The sequence below is a fragment of the Scyliorhinus torazame genome, chromosome 3 (assembly GCF_047496885.1).
Source record: "Scyliorhinus torazame isolate Kashiwa2021f chromosome 3, sScyTor2.1, whole genome shotgun sequence".
Taxonomy (NCBI): Eukaryota; Metazoa; Chordata; class Chondrichthyes; order Carcharhiniformes; family Scyliorhinidae; genus Scyliorhinus; species Scyliorhinus torazame.
In genome coordinates, this window is record NC_092709.1 from 109,435,022 (window position 1) to 109,456,771 (window position 21,750).

Sequence of the window (21,750 nt, forward strand, 5' to 3'; positions counted from 1 at the left end):
GGCACTGCCAGTCATTGGTATACCTGGCACTGCAGGGGACTAGGGATGACACCAGCTCCTAGTGGCCGTCAAGGTGACGGTCACACTGAACGCCTGCAACCCCCTCCCTGATACCTACCTGCCGCAATACGGGGCGCGGGCCAAGGCTGACAGTAACAGCGGGCATGATCCATGGGATGGAGGATGATGACAAGCTGCTGTGGGATGAACTCCGGTGCTGCGTGTCGTTCGACAATGTCTGACCCCTGCCCACAGTCATATGAGGCGCCGAGTGGGGACCTGTCCAGAATTTCAGAGCTCGATGCACAGGTGCATCCATGCCATCAGGGAGGCACTATTTACCCAGTCGACACAATACATCAATTTCAAGATCTGCAAAGATGCCTGTGCAATGGGGTTCACCACCATCGCCAAGAGGCTCCGGGTCCAGGGGTGATCGACGGGATGCATGTCACCATACGCGCTCCGGTCCATGATGGGCCGGTCTGCAGAAACCAAAAGTGGTCCCACTCAATGAACGTAGAACTGGTGGTGTGTGGCCATCAGCTGCACATCATGCACTTCTGCACCCGATGCCCAGGCAGTGAGCACAACGCCTTCATCCTGGCACACTCGATGGTTCCTGGCCTCTTCCTGGTGCACCCTCAGCTGGGGAGTTGACTCCTGGGCAACAGGGGTTATCCACTGCAGTCATGGCTGATGATGCCTATGCGGAGGTCACAGACCGTTGTGACGACCCGCAGCAACGAAGCCCATACAGCGACCAGGGGTGTGATCGAGCAGTGTTTTGGCATCCTGAAGATGTGGTGTAGTGCTGGGAGTGTTGGCCGCATCGTGGCGGCCTGCTGCATCCTTCACAACATCGCACATTAGAGGGGCGACGTGCTGGAAGAGGAGGATGAAAACCAGTCCTCATCCGATGGTGAGGCTACGGGGAGGGGGCGAGGATGGGCAGGACATGGGAGGCCATACAATGTGTGCGCCTGGGCTGACGCACAAGGGACTCTCTAACCCCCCGCCGTCTGTAACTCCTTCCATGATTCATACCTGTCTCACTACAGGGTGTGGGCCCAGGGCTGGCAGTAACAACAGGCATGGTCCATGGGATGGACAGTAATGACAACCCTCTCTGGGATGAACTCTGGTGCTCTGCATCGTTCGACAATGTCTGACTCCTGCCCACGGTAGCAGTTCCCATCGTCCACCTGGGTGATCCCTGCTTGCGAGCTGGCCATTCCATTACTCAGGCCCACCGAACCCCTGGGGTGGCAGAGGTGAGGAATGGGGGGGGGAGGGGTGGGACATGGAGTGGTGAGTGCTAGCTGAACCGCAGCCTCTGGGCCAAGCCCACCCCCAACGTCTGGCCATTCCCCACCTCTCACCTTTCTGACATAGCACCGAGGCAGGTTGTAACATGATGCATAGATGTTTAATGTGCAAACATATATACAGGCTTGTGCCCTAGCCCCGAGCACTAAACTGTGCCCTGCACCCGTGCCAACTGTGCCTACCTTTCTGGCCTTACGGGCCCTAATGGTACGCCTGGATGGGTAGCCAGATGGTACTTCAGGAGTAGTAGCAGCCTGTTGTGATTCCCCCCTGTGACCTGGGTCCCCTTTCGCAGCCGTCTTCTGGGGCAACTGGACCTGGATGGGTAAGGCTGCTGTTAGGTTGATCCAGATAGCATGGTGCCACCCTGTTCTGCCCGTTGCGCCAGGGACGGGAGGTTCTGCAGTGTTCCGGCACCTCCCCTGCTGGAATCGGGACCTATCACCACCGACTCCCTCGGGGTGCCCTGTAGCCCCTGGTGTACACCATGGGACAAGGGTAATCCCGGATGCACCCCCGCCACCTGGCGCTGCCAGTTCTGCAGGTTCGCTGCCATCTCGACCAGGGTCTGCATGCTCATGCCACATCACGCTGTGACTGTGTAGCCATCTGGGATGGCCACTTCCAGAATACAAAATGGACATTTGCAAAGGCTGCAGGGAAAAATGGACAATGTTAAGAAAGCAAACAGGCACAGAGCCTGTCTGCATATTGGAGAAACAGCTCCCAGACGAGACTGAAACTGTAGGCCCTTTAGCATATGGATGGCCCATCTCCGGGAACAAAGGAAGATACTTAAGTAACCGATCTGGCCCCAGTCCTCGTGGCGGCAGTTCCCCAAACCGAAAGCAGAGACAAAGCAAGACCAACGGCCACCTAGGACACGTCCAGCCATCAGGGCACCCACCCCTTTATTGGTCAGGATCAATGTGAATGATCAAGAAATTGCCCAATTGATTGGGGCCAAGTTCAAGGCCCGCCCAAAAGTGCGCGAAGCCCCTTCAGGTATAAGAAGAAGGCCCCAAGAGAGAATCGCTCTCTTGGAATCGGCTCTCAAAGCGGAGAGACCCTTCCACCAGCTACCAGAAGCAAGTAAGTCCAAGGTCAATGCTCGCTACCAGACGGACAACCTTAGCTGTTCCCCTCTACCACTTCGACCCCAGCAGCTTCAGAACCGAACAACGGCCATTGTTCCTCTGACTGAGTGGGTGCCCGAAGCTAAGTATAGGCTTTAGCAGTAGTAATAGCTTAGTCTGTAGTATTTCGCAGATGAGTAGATATTGCTGTGTATGTAAATAAATAGAAGAAGAAGATCGCTTATTGTCACAAGTAGGCTTCAAATGAGTTTCTGTGAAAAGCCCCTAGTCGCCACATTCCAGCGCCTGTTCGGGGAGGCTGGTATGGGAAATAGTATTGACTTTGAACTAACTAACTGGTGTACCGACTCTTTGATCAGTATTCGGTTTTGAACCTTGTGGCGGTATCGAAAGATACCTGGCGACTCTAAAGCAAATGTAATTAGAATTAAGGAAGGTGACCATATTGACCGCAATATTTAGAAACAACCAAAGAGAGCAACAACTGTGCTACCACCTTCTGGGTCTGTGCCACATCAGCCAGTGACTGTGCCATCTCCCTCTGGGACTGAGCCACCTCCCTCTGTGTCTGGGCCAAGTCGGCCAGCGCCTGGGCAATGCCACCACCGTTCTCAGCCATGGTCCGCTGTGACTGGGCCATGCTCAGGAGCGCCACTGCAATGTCCAGGTGGTCCTGGCACATGGCTGCCTGCGAGAGGGCAGCCCCGTCCTGGGTCTTGGGCACCACCGCCCAAGCCTTGGATGTCTTGACCCATGGCAGAATCCTTCACCCCCAATCCTTCACTGCAGAAGCCACCCGTGAGGTGTTGGCCTAGTGGCACCCATTTGGCACCACCTCCTGTACGCGGTTGGACTCCTCCAACTGCGCCTGCAGGTGCTGGATGCTCACTGGCAAACCCCCATGCAGTCACTGGTTCTGCGACTGCATCTGCACAATCGATGGGACCATCCATTCCAGAAACGGGCAGCACGGTAGCCTTGTGGATAGCACAATTGCTTCACAGCTCCAGGGTCCCAGGTTCGATTCCGGCTTGGGTCACTGTCTGTGCGGAGTCTGCACGTCCTCCCCGTGTGTGCGTGGGTTTCCTCAGGGTGCTCCGGTTTCCTCCCACAGTCCAAAGATGTGCAGGTTAGGTGGATTGACCATGATAAATTGCCCTTAGTGTACAAAATTGCCCTTAGTGTTGGGTGGGGTTACTGGGTTATGGGGATAGGGTGGAGGTGTTGACTTTGGGTAGGGTGCTCTTTCCAAGAGCCGGTGCAGACTCGATGGGCCGAATGGCCTCCTTCTGCACTGTAAATTCTATGATAATCTATGAAGCCTGAAACCCATCTGGTCGGCCCTCCCACCGACTGTCTATCCCCTCGGGAGTTCCTACCTCCACCTGCTGTACCAGAGCATGTATGTGGTGTGCACCAGATAGTGACCCAGGAGCCTCTCCACAAAGTGCCCAACTGAGGCGAGTTTCATTGAGGTGGTGGAGGGTGTTGGAGACAGATGTGAGGGGAAATCAGTGTCATCCTCAGACTTGAGCTCTGGAGTTTCCTGGGATGTGGGTCGATGGCTCCTGTCTGTGTTGGTGTCGTCTTCATCGCTGCTCGGTACCTGAGGTTCTGGCTATGGCTGGCGTCAGGAGACACCAGAAGGCCCCAGCCATCACCCACAGCATCTGCTGGACACAACACAAGACGCATGATTGCAGGGGGTTGGGGGCTACATGCAATGGGGAACCGCAGCTCAGGCAATTCAGCAAGGTCTCACTTCCTCCCCCAACCTCCATCTCGGCGACTGCCCTTTCCTTGGACCCGCCAACTATCTCCAGTGCGCTCTGCTCTGTTGCAGCGAGTGGTCACAATTCCAGCAGTACCCCTCCAATCTTCTCCTGCTGTTGGCGGTAGTGCATGACCTTCTCCTGGGGGGGACGCAGAAAATGCAGTGTTAGACAGTCCAAAGTATGTAGCCCAGAGGGTGGGTAGTTAGTGGTTTCAGTGGCCAGGGCACCTGATATCAGGGCTGGCATGTGGTGCAGGGTGGGGATTCGGCTGCCCTCCCTTGGGGGGGTTACAGGTGTGAGGGACGGGGTTTGGTGCCAGGGGCAAAATGCTGCGGACTCACTCTGGCTGCCCTGAGGAGGTTGTGCAGTTTTTTCCTGCATTGCTGGCTGGTGTTGCCCACGGCGCTGACCACTTCTGCCACCTGCATCCAGGCCCGGCGAACGGCAGGTTCTGGCAGCCTCTTTCCCATCCTGGGGTATAGGGCCGCCCGCCTCACTTCCATGGCATCGAGCAGGGTCTCCAGTTCCGCGCCGGTGAACCTTGGGGGCCATGCATCTTGCTGCCATGTTGTTGGCTGGGATGGTGTGTGTGGGGAGTGAAGTGTGTAAACGCAGCTGCAGCCTGTCAGCCTCCTGAGTGCCAATCCCGGACACGGCAAATCTGGCACCGTTTCTCATTGAAATCGATTGTGTTCCATGTGGCGCAGGTGCTGTCGTAGAACTCCACGAATCCTGCCTCGCCATCAAAACTTCAGCCAAACAGATTTTGGAATGGCAGAACAACATATAAATTCAAACCTCGCTCCCTGATAATGACAGGAGGTAACTTGGTAAATTAAACTTTACATGCAATAAATTTAAATGCAGTTACATTTTGAAGAACCGTTACAAAGGAATAAGTAGAATTTTACAGAAACAAATCAGACAGTATTGCTTTTCATTCTTGTGGGTAATTCTGTGCAACTAGTGATTCATGTAGTAATTGAAGGATTACTTTATTTAATTACTGTATTCTAATTCTTTTAATATGAAAAGATGTTGGTGGTTTTTTACTGCTCAACCATCCCACATATAGGAGTTTGTGCTTGGAGACCACAGCTCTTGGGAACTGAGTTGAGACTATTCAATCTAATTTCACACAGCACTTTCACAATCTAAGGAGTGAAAAGATTTTCATCCCATGGGTATGGGCTGCATTCAAATCAGGCTCCCAGAAGTGAAAGCACAATAAGCTAACCCACTACATCATCATTCAATCCCCTAGACTATCACTTGCAATAAATAAAAAAACATACTGAAAATACAGTGATGATATCTGTTGCTAGATCTTAATTTTCAGGATAAAAATGTATACTTAAAATTATGCTTTAATTGCACTGTATGATCAAAATCTTTGTACTGGTCTCCCCGAACAGGTGCCGGAATGTGGCAACTAGGGGCTTTTCACAGTAACTTCATTGAAGCCTACTTGTGACATTAGTGATTATTATTATTATAAAATGGAAAAAGAAAAGAAATTCACTTGTTCTCATGGAATAGAAAGACAGTAGTTCTCCATTCCCATGTAGTGAGTTCCTAAAATAAAAACACAAAATTGCTGGAAATACTCAGCAGGGCAAGCAGCATATGTGGTGAGAAACTGTGTTGACATTTCTGGTCGATAATCTTTCACAACATAAGAAAGATAGGAATGTAAGAGTTTTTAAACCAGTAGAAGGGGGGATGGGGCAGGAAGGACAAAAGGGAGGGTCTGTGATAGGGTGGAGGGCAGGAAAGATTAATTGACAAAAGATTGAATGATGCAAAAGCCAAAGAGAATTGTAATGAGTTTTTTTATAAAAAACAAAGATTGATGTGTGAATGGTTGTATGACGGCCCACCTGAATGGAACATGAAGGGATAAAGAAAGAAACAACACAGAAAAAAAAAATACGCAGAACAAGATGATCGACCGTTATTGAACATGGGGAGCTCCATCAGTCTCAGCATCACCAAAAGCATGTTATTGGATGCTGCTGGGTCTGATGACCTGCTGGTGTATATGGTGCTATGGCTGCAGGGCGGGATGGCATTGATTGGATCAGCTCCATGCCAACGTTGCTTCCGGGGTGGTGGAGGAGGCAAATCTGTTTGCACCCCCATAATACACTGCCCATTGTTTCTGACTACAGCTCCATCTTCAACATCATTATCCCAGCCAAGCTCATAGCTACCATGATATGCAAACATGCAGCTAATGAACACATAGAATAGGACACGACCAATGAGCAGTCAGGACACTCAGGGGTAGTATCTCACTATAAAAGGGATGAGGCACTCACACCCCACCTCTTTCCACAGATCAACATCTACAGAGTGAGACAGGGTGCATCCTCAGCATCACACCCCAACACGTGGCTTAGAGCAAGGCTGGTTCAGTTAGACTGAGTTACTACATTTAGATTAGCAGCCAGTCGAACTCATTGAGAACTGTGCTAATAGTTCAATAAAACACATTGAACTCACTTCAAAGTCTGGAGGATCTTTTACTCAAAACTGCATCAAGTGGCAGCCTGTGTTATTCCAAATTACATAACACAACATGACACCAGGAGTCTGTTCAATCTAGTTAGTTCAACTCAGCAAGATCCGTGACGACCAGCGAATGTATACCGGCACAATGGAAAAGATTCAGGCTCCTCACCATCTCAGGACCTCCAGCAATCTCAGTGCCAACTGGCGGACATTGAAGCAGAAATTTCAGCTTTATGTCGAAGCATCAGGCCTCAATGGTGCGTCTGATGCACGGAAGATATCTCTTTTCCTCACCACAGCGGGTGATCACGCCTTGGAAATATTCACCTCCTTTCACTTCACCGAAGGCTAGGACAAGACAAAGTTTCAGACCATCCTGGACAAGTTTGACAGCCACTGTGAGGTGGACACCAATGAAATCTTCGAGCGCTACATATTCAAGCAGCGATTGCAAGGTAAAGACGAATCCTTCAACTCATATTTAACTAACCTTAGGTTGCTAGCACAATTCTGCAACTTCGGTGATCTCACTGACTCCATGATCAGAGACCAAATCATTTTCGGCTTTCACTCTGATCTTCTGAGAGAGTAGTCACTGAAGATCAAGCATATGACTCTGCCAGGCGCGATTGAAACATGCACAGTGCATGAGCACGCTAAAAATCGCTATTCCCAGTACAAAACGGCAGAAAATGATAGGCTAGCCTCCCACGAGGCGGAGAGTGTGCAGGCCATCTCCCGGATGCAGCGCCTCAACATTGATGAAAGCGGCCATTTTGCGTGCGCTTCCCGGGGCCCGACGCATGCGCGATGCGAACGGGATAACGAAGCGGCCGAAACCCGCACTGCTCATGTGCAACGACGCACGGAGCGTCAGGACACTGACGTCATGATGTGTTCGAACTATGGCACTGCCCATTTAAAGAAACACTGCCCTGCAAGAGGCAGACGCTGTTAAACTGCGGGAGCCAGGCCACTGTGCAGCCCTGTGCAGATCTGCACCACCAGTCAGGAGCCAGCGCTCCCAATACCGACGACGGCGCATCCGGAGTGTGCAACAACGCCTACAGGATTCTGATCCCGGCAGTGCAACGGATCCAGATGATGAATGCCTGGACAACGCCTACCGTGTGGGCATTATTACAACGTGTGAATATGCCACATCAGACACATCGCAAGTCCGATCCATCCTAGCTGAGGATTCCGAGGACAAATGGCGAGCAGTGATGAAGATCAACCACTGCCCCATCCAGTTCAAGCTGGACACAGGTGCCTCTGCCAACCTCCTTTCACAGGCAGACTTCAGGTGCATTAAGAAGCCCCCCACGGTCCTACCAGCTGCCTGCAAGCTCCTGGATTACAACGGGAATGCCATCACGGCACTGGGATCCTGCCATCTGCACTTATCCAACCGACACACACAAGCACGGTTACGCTTTGAAATTGTTAAGCTGGACAGGGCATCCCTACTAGGTGCGCACGCCTGCAAGCAGCTGAACCTCATTCAAAGGGTTTACACCACAACATCCTCCCATGTGGATTTTCAGGCCGGCATCGACGACATCCTCGCCCAGTATCCAGATGTGTTCAACGGGATGGGCAAGTTGCCGTATCGATACAAGATTCTGCTACGACCTGATGCCAAGACAGTGGTCCACGCACCACGACGAGTCCCTGCTCCACTGAGAGAGCGCCTGAAGGCACAGCCCATGGATCTTCAGCAAAAAGGCATCATATCCAAGGTCACCGAACCGACAGGCTGGGTCAGCTCGATGGTGTGCGTAAAGAAGCCTTTGGGGCACCTGCGCATCTGCATTGTTCCCAAGGATCTCAATAAGAATATCATGCGGGAATACTACCCCATCCCGAAGTGGGAGGAACTCACGAGTGAGATGGCACATGTGCGCTTCTTCACCAAATTGGATGCATCACAGGGATTTTGGCAAATCCAGCTGGAAGAGTCCAGCAGAATGCTCTGCACCTTCAACACGCCTTTTGGCAGATACTGCTACAATCAGATGCCATTTGGCATCATCTCGGCATCATGGACAGGTGATGGAAGGCATTGAAGGGGTTTGTGTGTACATGGACGACATCATCATATGGTCCACGACCCCTGAAGAACATGTGTCCCGTCTCCAGAAGGTATCCCGCCATGTACATGCCAACAGCCTAAAGTTAAACAGGTCCAAATGTTGTTTTGGCACATCGCGCTCAAGTTCCTAGGCGACCAAATCTCACAGCATAGTGTGCGCCTGGACACAGACAAAATCAAGGCCATCAAGGCGATGAAGGTCTCTGAGGACAAAAAGGCGGTGCTGCGCTTCTTGGATATGGTCAATTTTCTGGGCAAGTTCATTCCAAACATGGCCACACACACCACGGCCCTACACAGCCTGGTGAAAAAGTCAACTGCTTTTGAGTGGAAGGCAGCACACCAGACAGAGTGGCTGGAGCTGAAAGCCAAGCTAACCACTGCACCAGTCCTGGCATTATTTGACCCGGACTGGGAGACAAAGATATCCAGAGATGCAAGTCAGGATGGCATCGGTGCGGTGTTGCTTCAATGAGATGACATCATCCTGGGCACCAGTAGCCTACGCATCAAGGGCGATGACGCCCACTGAAACCAGATATGCACAGATTGAGAAGGAGTGCTTGGTTCTTCTCACCGGCATCCTCAAATTTCATGATTATGTCGACAGCCTGCCAACATTCACTGTTGAGACGGATCATAGGCCTCTGGTCCACATCATCCACAAGGACCTGAACGACATGACGCCTCAGTTGCAGAGAATCCTGCTTAAACATAGGAGGTATAACTTCAACTTTGTGTACACACCTGGCAAGGAGCTCATCATCGCTGAGGCATTGTCCCGCTCCATCACCTCGCCCAGTGAGCCGCTGGAGATCATCCAGCACATCGAATCGCAGGTGCAGCTGTGTGCTAGCACTCTCCCGGCGACAGGTGAGAAGGTAGTTCTCATCCATGATGAGACAGCCAAAGACCCCCTCTTGCAGCGCGTCATCCACAACCTCACCAATGGTTGGCAGAAAGGGCAGCGCCCAGAATTTTACAATGTTAATAGTAGCAGAGATGTGGAGGAACAGATTGGGAAACAGATTTTGGAAAGGTGCAGAAGTCACAGGGTAGTAGTCATGGGTGACTTTAACTTCCCAAACATTGAGTGGAAACTCATTAGATCAAATAGTTTGGATGGGGTGGTGTTTGTGCAGTGTGTCCAGGAAGCTTTTCTAACACAGTATGTAGATTGTCCGACCAGAGGAGGGGCAATATTGGATTTAGTACTTGGTAATGAACCAAGGCAAGTGATAGATTTGTTAGTGGGGGAGCATTTTGGAGATAGTGACCACAATTCTGTGACTTTCACTTCAGTAATGGAGAGGGATAGGTGCGTGCAACAGGGCAAGGTTTACAATTGGGGGAAGGGTAAATACGATGTTGTCAGGCAAGAATTGAAGTGCATAAGTTGGGAACATAGGCTGGCAGGGAAGGACACAAGTGAAATGTGGAACTTGTTCAAGGATCAGGTACTACGTATCCTTGATATGTATGTCCCTGTCAGGCAGGGAAGAGATGGTCGAGTGAGGGAACCATGGTTGACAAGAGAGGTTGAATGTCTTGTTAAGAGGAAACAGGAGACTTATGTAAGGCTGAGGAAACAAGGTTCAGACAGGGCGTTGGAGGGATACAAGATAGCCAGGAGGGAACTGAAGAAAGGGATTAGGAGAGCTAAGAGAGGGCATGAACAATCTTTGGCGGGTAGGATCAAGGAAAACCCCAAGGCCTTTTACACATATGTGAGAAATATGAGAATGATTAGAGCGAGGGTAGTCTGAAGAGATAGGAGAGGTCTTGAACGAGTACTTTTCTTCTGTATTTACAAATGAGAGGGGCCATATTGTTGGAGAGGACAGTGTGAAACAGACTGGTAAGCTCGAGGAAATACTTGTTAGGAAAGAAGATGTGTTGGACATTTTGAAAAACTTGAGGATAGACAAGTCCCCCGGGCCTGACAGGATATATCCAAGGATTCTATGGGAAGCAAGAGATGAAATTGCAGAGCCGTTGGCAATGATCTTTTCGTCCTCACTGTCAACAGTGTTGGTACCAGGGGATTGGAGAGTGGCGAATGTTGTGCCCCTGTTCAAAAAAGGGACTAGGCAAAACCCTGGGAATTACAGGCCAGTTAGTCTTACTTCGGTGGTAGGCAAAGTCATGGAAAGGGTACTGAAGGATAGGATTTCTGAGCATCTGGAAAGACACTGCTTGATTAGGGATAGTCAGCACGGATTTGTGAGGGGTAGGTCTTGCCTTACAAGTCTTATTGAATTCTTTGAGGAGGTGACCAAGCATGTGAATGAAGGTAAAGCAGTGGATGTAGTGTACATGGATTTTAGTAAGGCATTTGATAAGGTTCCCCATGGTAGGCTTATGCAGAAATTAAGGAGGCATGTGATGGTGGGAAATTTGGCCAGTTGGATAACGAACTGGCTAACTGATAGAAGTCAGAGAGTGGTGGTGGATGGCAAATATTCAGCCTGGATCCCAGTTACCAGTGGTGTACCGCATGGATCAGTTCTGGGTCCTCTGCTGTTTGTGATTTTCATTAGTGACTTGGATGAGGGAGTTGAAGGGTGGGTCAGTAAATTCGCAGACGATACGAAGATTGGTGGAGTTGTGGATAGTGAGGAGGGCTGTTGTCGGCTGCAAAGAGACATAGATAGGATGCAGAGCTGGGCTGAGAAGTGGCAGATGGAGTTTAACCCTGAAAAGTGTGAGGTTGTCCATTTTGGAAGGACAAATATGAATGCGGAATACAGGGTTAACGGTAGAGTTCTTGGCAATGTGGAGGAGCAGAGAGATCTTGGGGTCTATGTTCATACATCTTTGAAAGTTGCCACTCAAGTGGATAGAGCTGTGAAGAAGGATGTGGAAGCTTTGGAAAAGGTGCAAAGGAGATTTACCAGGATGTTGCCTGGAATGGAGAGTAGGTCTTACGAGGAAAGGTTGAGGGTGCTAGGCCTTTTCTCATTAGAACGGAGAAGGATGAGGGGCGACTTGATAGAGGTTTATAAGATGATCAGGGGAATAGATAGAGTAGACAGTCAGAGGCTTTTTCCCCGGGTGGAACAAACCATTACAAGGGGACATAAATTTAAGGTGGAGAAAATAAAACAATTTGGTTCATAGTAAAAACAAACCGGAAATTAAATATAATTTCAGACGAAGATGTCTGAATTAACCGTGGCTACATCATTGGGGACGGTGTCCGCTGGAAAGGCTGAGGAGAAGAAGCCTTTGAAACCATGTTGTGCGTGCCCTGAGACCAAGAAAGTCAGGGATGCCTGTATTATTGAGAAAGGGGAGGAGAACTGCAAAGACTTGATTGAAGCTCATAAAGAATGCATGAGGGCGTTGGGATTTAAGATCTGATGAGGCAGTGTTTTGGAGGTGTGTGGATTGTGTATTGGATTAAATTAATGTGTGCTGAGCTGCCTGAAGTTGAATGAAAATGAGTTGTATGTGGATGCATTGCTACACAGGTGAATTGTTAAAGACAAAAGCTGGAACCGAAAACTCGTCTTCAGTGATGCGTTCCAAAAATTAGTCAGATGGTCAATATCGTTTCTGCTTTTTCTTGTCCAGTTACATAAAATCAAAGATACTTGGAAATTTGTATGACGATTTATCTTTAATAAAAGTTTTAAAATGTCAAAAAAAAAAATTTTTTTAAGATAAATAAATAAATAAATTTAAGGTGAATGGTGGAAGATATAGGGGGGATGTCAGAGGTAGGTTCTTTACCCAGAGAGTAGTGGGGGCATGGAATGCACTGCCTGTGGAAGTAGTTGAGTTGGAATCATTCGGGACCTTCAAGCAGCTATTGGATAGGTACATGGATTACGGGAAAATGATATAGTGTAGATTTATTTGTTCTTAAGGGCAGCATGGTAGCATTGTGGATAGCACAATTGCTTCACAGCTCCAGGGTCCCAGGTTCGATTCCGGCTTGGGTCACTGTCTGTGCGGAGTCTGCACATCCTCCCCGTATCTGCGTGGGTTTCCTCCGGGTGCTCCGGTTTCCTCCCACAGTCCAAAGATGTGCAGGTTAGGTGGAGTGGCCATGATAAATTGCCCTTAGTGTCCAAAATTGCCCTTAGTGTTGGGTGGAGGTGTTGACTTTGGGTAGGGTGCTCTTTCCAAGAGCCGGTGCAGACTCAATGGGCCGAATGGCCTCCTTCTGCACTGTAAATTCAATGATAATCTATGATTAATCTAGGACAAAGGTTCCGCACAACGTCGTGGGCCGAAGGGCCTGTTCTGTGCTGTATTTTTCTATGTTCTATGTTCTATGTTAAGGATGACCTGACGGTGATTGATGGCATCCTCCTCAAGCTGGACAGGATTGTCATTCCGCTCAGTCTCCAGAGCTTGGTGCTGCGCCAGATTCATGAGGGACACCTGGGCATCGAGAAGTGCAGACGCAGAGCCCGTCAAGCTGTCTACTGGCCCGGCATCAGCCAGGACATCACGAACATGGTCCTGAACTGTGCTACCTGTCAGCGGTTCCAGCCAGCGCAGAGCAAGGAGACACTCCAACAGCAAGACATCGTGACCTCTCCGTGGTCCAAGGTTGGCATCGACCTCTTTCATGCGAATGGTCGCAGCTACGTATTGATCATCGAATATTTCTCGAATTACCCTGAGGTGCTGAAGCTCCCAGACCTCACCTCATGGACCATCATCAAAGTCTGTAAGGAGACGTTCTCAAGGCATGGCATCCCAATCACCGTCATGAGCGACAATGGCCCGTGCTTTAGCAGTCAAGAATGGTCCAAGTTTGCCAGGTCATACAATTTCCAGCATGTCACCTCCAGTCCGCACTATCCGCAGTCCAATGGAAAAGTCGAGAAAGGGGTGCACATTGTGAAACAGCTCATCTGCAAGGCCGCGGACTCTGCTTCCGACATACACCTTTGCACTTCTCGCGTACAGGGCGACTCCATTGCCCACTGGCATGTCACTGGCTCAACTCCTGATGAACAGGGACCTGCGGATGACGCTTCCAGCCATACACCTGCCCAACCTGGATCACCTCCCGGTGCTGCAGAAGATGCAGCAGCTCAGAGACCGTCAAAAGCAGTGCTATGATGCCCATGCCACCGATCTGGCCGTGCTAACCCCGGCAGACACTGTCAGGATCAAGATACCGGATGGTGGATGGTCTGCCCCGGCTGTCGTTGTTCGACAGGCCGCGCCCCGCTCTTATGTTGTACGTAGGGCTGCTGGCTCCATCGTGCAAAGGAATCGACGGGCATTGCGCAAGGTTGCCTGCGCGCAACCACTTTCCCCTCCATTTCCATATGTTGAATTGCCACTTCCTGATACCTCGCACCATGAGGCCATCAGTCAGGCTTCCATCCCGCCTGTCAAGTTGCAGTCGTCCCCTCCGCCACCTCTCCGGCAGTTCACCAGGATCAGACGCAAGCCTCAGAGACTGGACTTGCGAACATTTGTTTTGTTTGCTCTGTTCTGTTGTCCTCTGTCAGCCATGTTAGACAGACTCATTCACATGTAAATACATTCACATGCGCCAACAAAACATTTTTAAAACGGGGAGATATCATGATATGCAAACATGCAGCTAATGAACACATAGAATAGGACACAACCAATGAGCAGTCAGGGCACTCAGGGGTGGTATCTCACTATAAAATGGACGAGGCACTCGCACCCCACCTCTTTCCACAGATCAACATCTACAGAGTGAGACAGGGTGTATCCTCAGCATCACACCCCAACACATGGCTTAGAGCAAGGCTGGTTCAGTTAGACTGAGTTACTACATTTAGATTAGCAGCCAGTCGAACTCATTGAGAACTGTGCTAATAGTTCAATAAAACACATTGAACTCACTTAAAAGTCTGGAGCATCTTTTATTCAAAACTGCATCAAGTGGCAGCCTGTGTTATTCCAAATTATATAACACAACAATAGCAAAGCTCCAAAATCTAGGACTTGGCTCTTCACTCTGCAACTGGATCCTCGACTTTTTGACCCATAGACCTCAATCAGTAAGGATAAACAACAACACCTCCTCCACGATAGTCCTCAAAACCGGAGCCCCGCAAGGCTACATACTTAGCCCGCTACTATACTCCTATACAAACATGACTGCGTTGCAAAATTTGGCTCCAGCTCCATCTACAAGTTTGCTGACGACACCTCGAACAACGATGAGGTAGAATAGGAGGGAGATAGAGAACCTAGTGGAGTGGTGCAGCGACAACAATCTCTCCCTCAATGCCAGCTGTGGTGATATTGTGGTGATATGCATCACTGTATATACACAAGGGGTTAATGTAAATACACTACAACTAAGTAACCACGAGAGAGAGCACCAGAGATGTCATGACATGCAGACATACAGCCAATGGATCATTACAACAGACACAACCAATGGGTAATGAGGACACCCAGAGGTGGCATTACCACAAGGGGGCTCTTCACAACCCATATAAAAGGACAGGGCACACATGCTCTGCCTCTTTCCACAGACAGACATCTAGAGAGTACATCAGGGTTGATCAACAGCATCACACCCAGCATGTGGCTTAGAGCAGATTGGTAAAGATAGACTGAGTTACTACAGTTAGATTAGCAGAGAGTCAAATTCATTTAAGAACTGTGTTAATAGTTCAATAAACACGTTGAACTCATTTCAGACTCTGAAGCTTCCTTTGTCAAAGCATACATCAAGGAAGCAGCTTATGCTACACGAAGCAGCATAACACAACACCAGCAAAACTAAAGAGCTGGTCATTCACTTCAAGAAGCAACGCACAGTACACACCCCTGTCTGCATCAATGGGGCCAAGGTGGAGGTGGAGATGGTTGACAGCTTCAAAATCTGTCCTGGTCCACTCACGTCGACACTACGACCAAGAAAGCACAACAGCGCCTATACATCCTCAGGAAACTAAGGAAATTCGGCATGTCCACATTGAATCTTGCCAACTTCTACAGGCGTACCACAGAAAGCATCCTATCCGGCTGCATCACAGCCTGGTATGGCAAAAAACTATAGAGTCGTGGACACAGCACAGTCCATCATGTGAACCCACCTCCCACTGCCTTGGGAAAGTGGGCAGCATAAACTAAGACCCCTCCCACCCGGCTTACTCACTCTTGCAACTTCTTCCATCAGGCAGGAGATACAAACGTCTGAGAACACACGCTAACAGATTCAAAACAGTTTCTTCCCTGCTATTACCAGACTCTTAAATGACCGTCTTGTGGACTGATGGACTTATGGACTGATCTGATCTCTTCACACATCTTCACCCGATGCCTTTGTCTATGTATTTACATTGTTGTATTTTATGTTTGCCCTATTATGTATTTTTTTTCAAGTACGGAATGATCTGTTTGAGCTGCACACAGAACAATTACTTTCACTGTACCTCAGTACACGTGACAATAAACAAATCCAGTCCAATCCAATCCTGTCTGTACAGAAACCACAAACAGAAGTCACCTGACTTCCTGGAATTCATCTTGTGAGGCTACAACATCCATTATTCCATGTTGCTTTCTTATCTTTAAAAAGAGGGTGAGCTGCCCAATTATTTTTACGGGCATAATATGACCATCACAAGTGGCAGACACACCAGAGCAGTGTGAATTTTGTAGATATCTGTCAGAATTTCCAGAGGTTTTCTGCTCCCATACTTGTATGATGATGGAGTCTATAAATGTCATGAATGTTGCTATGTATCAGTAGAGGTGCCAAGCCTCCTTAATTGTCTAGGAATCTACCAGAATCGGCATATATCTCCCAGACACAAGTAAGCAATCGGGGAGATTTAGGATATGTGAAATGTTAATGGATATTGATAAAGTGAATGAGTGGATGGGGTTGGCAGGCAGTTGGAACTATTGTCTGGGGGGGGCGGGGTTACCGTCACTGGATGTTGAAGAGCTCTGGTTTTATGTCTGATAAAGATGGTGGTCCCCAGAGCCAGATTGAAACTGCTGCACTCTCTGCAGAGCCTATGGATTGTTTTGGGTATCCTTGCCGACTGCAGCACGCCAGAGATGGAAGAAGTGCAGATGGCGAGTGTTGCATCATGGGGTTAGTTCTCACAGAAAAGCCGCCGGTTCCCGAGCTCAGTGCAAGCCAGCAATGTGAAAAATGTCTTGAAGGAGGATGGTGCTGGCGAACCAGCACTCCTGCTAATGGTGCAAAATTGCCGACCCATCCAACTCTGTTCTTGCCCCCGTATAAAGACAGAAATTCTGCCCATGGTTACAAGTGACCAAGATTGGCATAGAAGTCATAGAACTCAAAGGATCCCTAAAGTGCAGAAGGAGGCCATTTTGCCTATCGAGTCTGCACCGACCCTCTGAAAGAGCTCCCCATCCAGGCCCACTCCCCCATCCTATCCCCATAACTCCACCTAACCTATGGACAATAAGGGGCACTTTAGCATGGCCAATCCACCTAACTTGCACATCTTTGGATTGCGGGAGGAAACCAGAGCACCCGGAGCAAACCCACACAAACACAGGGAGAACGTACAACCTCCACACAGACAGTCACCCAAGGCCGGAATTGAACCTGGTATCGTGAGGCAGCCGTGCTAACTACTGTGCAGCAGTGCTAACCACTGTGCCACCAAAAATCAATATTCTTGGGTATACAGCAATATGAAAGGACAGGCAGAATGGAAAATGAGCTGGGTAGCCCTAATAATAAAGGATGAATAAGGATGGTAGTAAGAAAGTTCTTTGATCAGAAAGTAGAATCAGTATGGGTGGAGATTAGGAATAACAAGGTCAGAAAATGCTAGTGGGGATAGTTTCTAGCCCCCTTAACAGAAGTTACGGAGTTTGACAGTGTACTAAGCTAGAAACTATTGGAACTTGCACCAAAGAAAATATAATAATCCTGGAGAACTCTAATCTTCACAATGGACAAATCAAATTGGCAAACGTAGTCTGGAATAACAGTTAGTAGAATGCTCTTGTAACAGTTTCCAGCAATAATAGGTTGTTGAATGGAATAGGAATAAAGATATTTGAGATCTAGTGTTATGTAATGAGGCAGGTTTAATTTGTCATCTCATAACAAAAGAACTGCACCCAAAAAGTGATCAAAATATAATTAATTCCATACTAGATTTGAGAGCAACATACCCCCATCTAAAACAAGATGCTTAGACTTAAACAAAGCCTATTACACAGGTCAAAAATACATTCTATTAAAAGAAACCATAATTTCATTAGAAAGATCAATCTGTGGCTTACTAGCTAGTATTAGATTAAAAGAAGAGCTTATAATGTTCCAAAGAATAATAGTATGCCCGAGCATTGGGAGAGATTTAGAAAGCAGCAAAGAGCCACCAAAAAGCTTATTACAGTGGAAAAATAGTATATGAGAGCAAACTAACCACGAACTTAAAAACAGATCGTAAGAGCTTTTCAAAGTATGAAAAAAGGAGAGAGTAGCTAAAGTAATAGTCAGTAATTTTGTGAGGGCCACGAAGAATCCAACATGAGTTTTAAGGATACAAAGTAATAACATTTATTTACAATAACGTATATATATAACAGCAGCAGCAACTTCCCTTGCTGCACACTCCTTCCTGCTGTTTCCAAACTGGCCAGCTTTATTTATACTTGGAGTTTACTAATGGTTTCTCCGCCCCCTCATTGGGGAAGCTAATACTCCCACAGGATTGTGGGATTGTCATTAGTCCCCAGCCAATGGTAAGTAGGCAGGTTATAACATCCCATCCTCGTCGCCAGTTTTGTGAGGGCCACGAAGAATCCAGCACGAGTTTTAAGGATACAAAGTAATAACATTTATTTACAATAACATATATATATAACAGCAGCAGCAACTTCCCTTGCTGCACACTCCTTCCTGCTGTTTCCAAACTAGCCAGTTTTATTTATACCTGGAGTTTACTAGTGGTTTCTCCGCCCCCCTCATTGGGGAAGCTCATACTCCCACAGGAGAGAGGGATTGTCATTAGTCCCCAGCCAATGGTAAGTAGGCAGGTTATAACAAGTAATTTAGAGGCAGAGAGAGGAGAAGTTATCATCTGGATTGAAGAACATTGAGCAAATACTCTGGACAGAATTTTCACTTGGGGTGGGAAGCAAAAGGCAGGACTGTTTCCGAGTCCCAAACTCTTTCAGATTTTAACCAGGGTGGCCCCTTAATTGGCATGGAGAAAGTTTCCCTGTCAAATTAGGGGCACAATGTGTCAAAACTGCTGGGACTATCAGAGGCCTTCCAGCTCCACAGAAGCAACTGGCTGCAGCAATAGGCAAGACAAACATGAAGATGCCCAGCAACATTTTTTTAAAAAATGGAACTAATGAATAGAAAAAGTGCAGACCACCAGTGTGGCGGGGAAGGGTATGGGTATGGGGTTGGGGCAAGGGGGTAATCCCTTGCCCACATCAGGGCAACCTTTGGCTGTACACCACAACCGGGGAAACAGGGAGGGAGGGCAATTGATACTGGGCGCTTGACTCCTGAAGTTGAAATGCCCCTGCTGTTGAATCAGGAAACTGGAGGCTGACTGGAAAACTCCAGTTGCCCCCCTCATGGGGGTGAATAGATTTGTTGGCCCCGAACTCACCTCCTCCAAAATGCAACATTCTGAACATTTTCAGGAAACCGTTGAATACACTGGCCCCAGTATTTTTGGGCACCAATTCTTGAACTAGATGGAGGGTTTGGGCCCAATATCCTGTCCTTTGTGTCCGTTTTCCCAGTAGAAAATACAAATTACATCAAGCCACAGCGGGTAACCAGGGGATGAATAAGAATGAGGAATTTAAAGTAATTAATGTCAGCAGAGAAAAACTACTGGAGAAACACAAGGGCCTAACATCTAAAAAATCCTCAGGACCTGATGGCTTATATCCTCGGGTTCTAAAAGAGGTAGCTTAGAGATAACGGATGTACTGGGTTTTCCAAAATCCCCTAGATTCAAGCAGATTGGAGTTAGCAAATATAATGGTATTCAAGAAAGGAGGAAGAGGAAACCAGGAGTTACAGGCCACCTGGAAAAATGCTGGAATTGCTGAAGGAAATCTTAACAGTGCAGTTAGAAAATCATAGCATGATTAGACAAAGTCAATGTGGTTTAACAAAATTAAATTCAACAAATTTTTAAGTTTTTTGAGGGTATTACTAGTAGGGTAGATAAAGGGGAACCAGGAGGTGTAGTATATTTGGATTTCCAAAATATATTTGATAAGGTGCCCTAGAAAAGATTAATACACAAGAAAAGGCTCACGGAGTTAGGAGCTAATATATTAACACGAATAGTGAATTGGACAATAGACAAAAAGCAGAAAGTAGGGATAAGTGGGGCATTTTGAAGTTGGCAGGCTTCAACGATTGGAATGTTGCAAGGATCAGTGCTGGGGCCTCAGATATTCGCGATCTATATTCATTGCTTAGATGGAGAGACAAAGCGTAACATCCATGTTTGCTGATGATACTAAGCTAGGTATGATGTAAACTGTGAAAAGGACACAAAGATGCTGCAAAGTGATAGACAGGTTAAATGAGTGTGCAATAAGGTAGCAGACGGAGTGGAGAACTGAAAAGCAAAATATTTTTTAAGACACTTCTAACTGTTAATATTGAGAGATGCTTGTGTATGCTCGCACCACAAACACAGAAAGCGAGTATGCAGGTACTGCAAGCAATTAGGAAGAGAGATGGCAGGTTGGCTTTCATTGCAAGAGGATAGGAGTACAAAAATAAGGATGACTTGCTACAATTGTATAGGACTTTGGTGAGCCCAGTACGTGGAGTACTGTGCACAGTTTTGGTCTCTATATTTAAGGATGAATATACTTTCTTTGGAGGTTGTCCACTGAAGGTTCACTCGATTGGTTTCTGGGATGAGTCCGGGGTGACCTTGGTTGTCGTCAGGGGCGACGTGCCCTGCGCTGCACCGGCGGCCCTTACCTTCCCGAGATCCACAATCACAATGGCAGCACGGTGGCTGGCTCTAACTATCATCCTCGGGTGAAGCATCCTTCCACCCTGCGGCAGGGCCCGAAAAGAAACTCCACCACAAGCTTGCCTCGGGAATTGTTCCAAGGGAATTCTAGACAGAACAACACCATCCCATGCCCAATATGGAGCCTGAATGGAAGGACAACCCAAGCAATGCATGTTATAATCAACGGACCCTTGTAGCTCCTGAACACCCTTCTCCGCGTGTTCATGGGAAAGAGAAAGTTCAATGTCCCGCTTTAAATCCAGCAATTTTCTGGATTTCTGCCAACAGTTGCTGTTGAGTGGTCGAATGATTTATATCATACACAAGTCTGTTCCGTAACATTTCCAAAAGGGACGACCCGAATTTGAAGTGCGCAGCCAAATGCTGCAAACGAGTCAAATAGTTTATCACTGATCATAGAATCATAGAATTTACAGTGCAGAAGGAGGCCATTCAGCCCATCGAGTCTGCACCGGCTCTTTGGAAAGAGCACCCTACCCAAGCCCACACCTCCACCCTTTCCCCATAACCCAGTAACCCCACCTGACACTAAGGGCAATTTTGGACACTAAGGGAAATTTAGCATGGCCAATCCACCTAACCTGCACATCTTTGGACTGTGGGAGGAAACCGGAGCACCCAGAGGAAACCCACGCACCCATGGGGAGAACGTGCAGACTCCGCACAGACAGTGACCCAAGCCGGGAATCGAACCTCGGACCCTGGAGCTGTGAAGCAATTATGCTAACCACTATGCTACCGTGCTGCCCGTGATACAATAGAGGAGCGTACCACTATGTCAAACCAGCATATCACAGACAGCTTGGGGTTGTAGTGGTCTGCATTCATTGCCATGAGTCCATCAAACGACCTGAAATCCTGTGCAACTGGCAGGTCAAACGTTTGATGATCCCAAATGTCTGGGCCCCACAGGCAGTCAGAAGGAGAACTTTCTGCTGGTCCTCTATCCA

The 21,750-nt window shown here is 48.2% G+C and overlaps 1 protein-coding gene across 1 annotated transcript; it reads left to right on the forward strand.

The window, feature by feature from the left end:
- Positions 1 to 11,910: 11,910 nt before the first annotated feature.
- LOC140409519 (cytochrome c oxidase copper chaperone-like) lies at positions 11,911 to 12,465 on the forward strand. The gene has a single exon (XM_072497912.1). The coding sequence runs from the start codon at positions 11,970 to 11,972 to the stop codon at positions 12,171 to 12,173; it is 204 nt and encodes a 67-aa protein (XP_072354013.1). The 5' UTR covers positions 11,911 to 11,969; the 3' UTR covers positions 12,174 to 12,465.
- Positions 12,466 to 21,750: the final 9,285 nt, after the last annotated feature.

Excerpts from the sequence above, each read along its gene's own strand:
- LOC140409519 (XM_072497912.1), top strand. The coding sequence starts at position 11,970 with ATGTCTGAATTAACCGTGGCTACATCATTGGGGACGGTGTCCGCTGGA.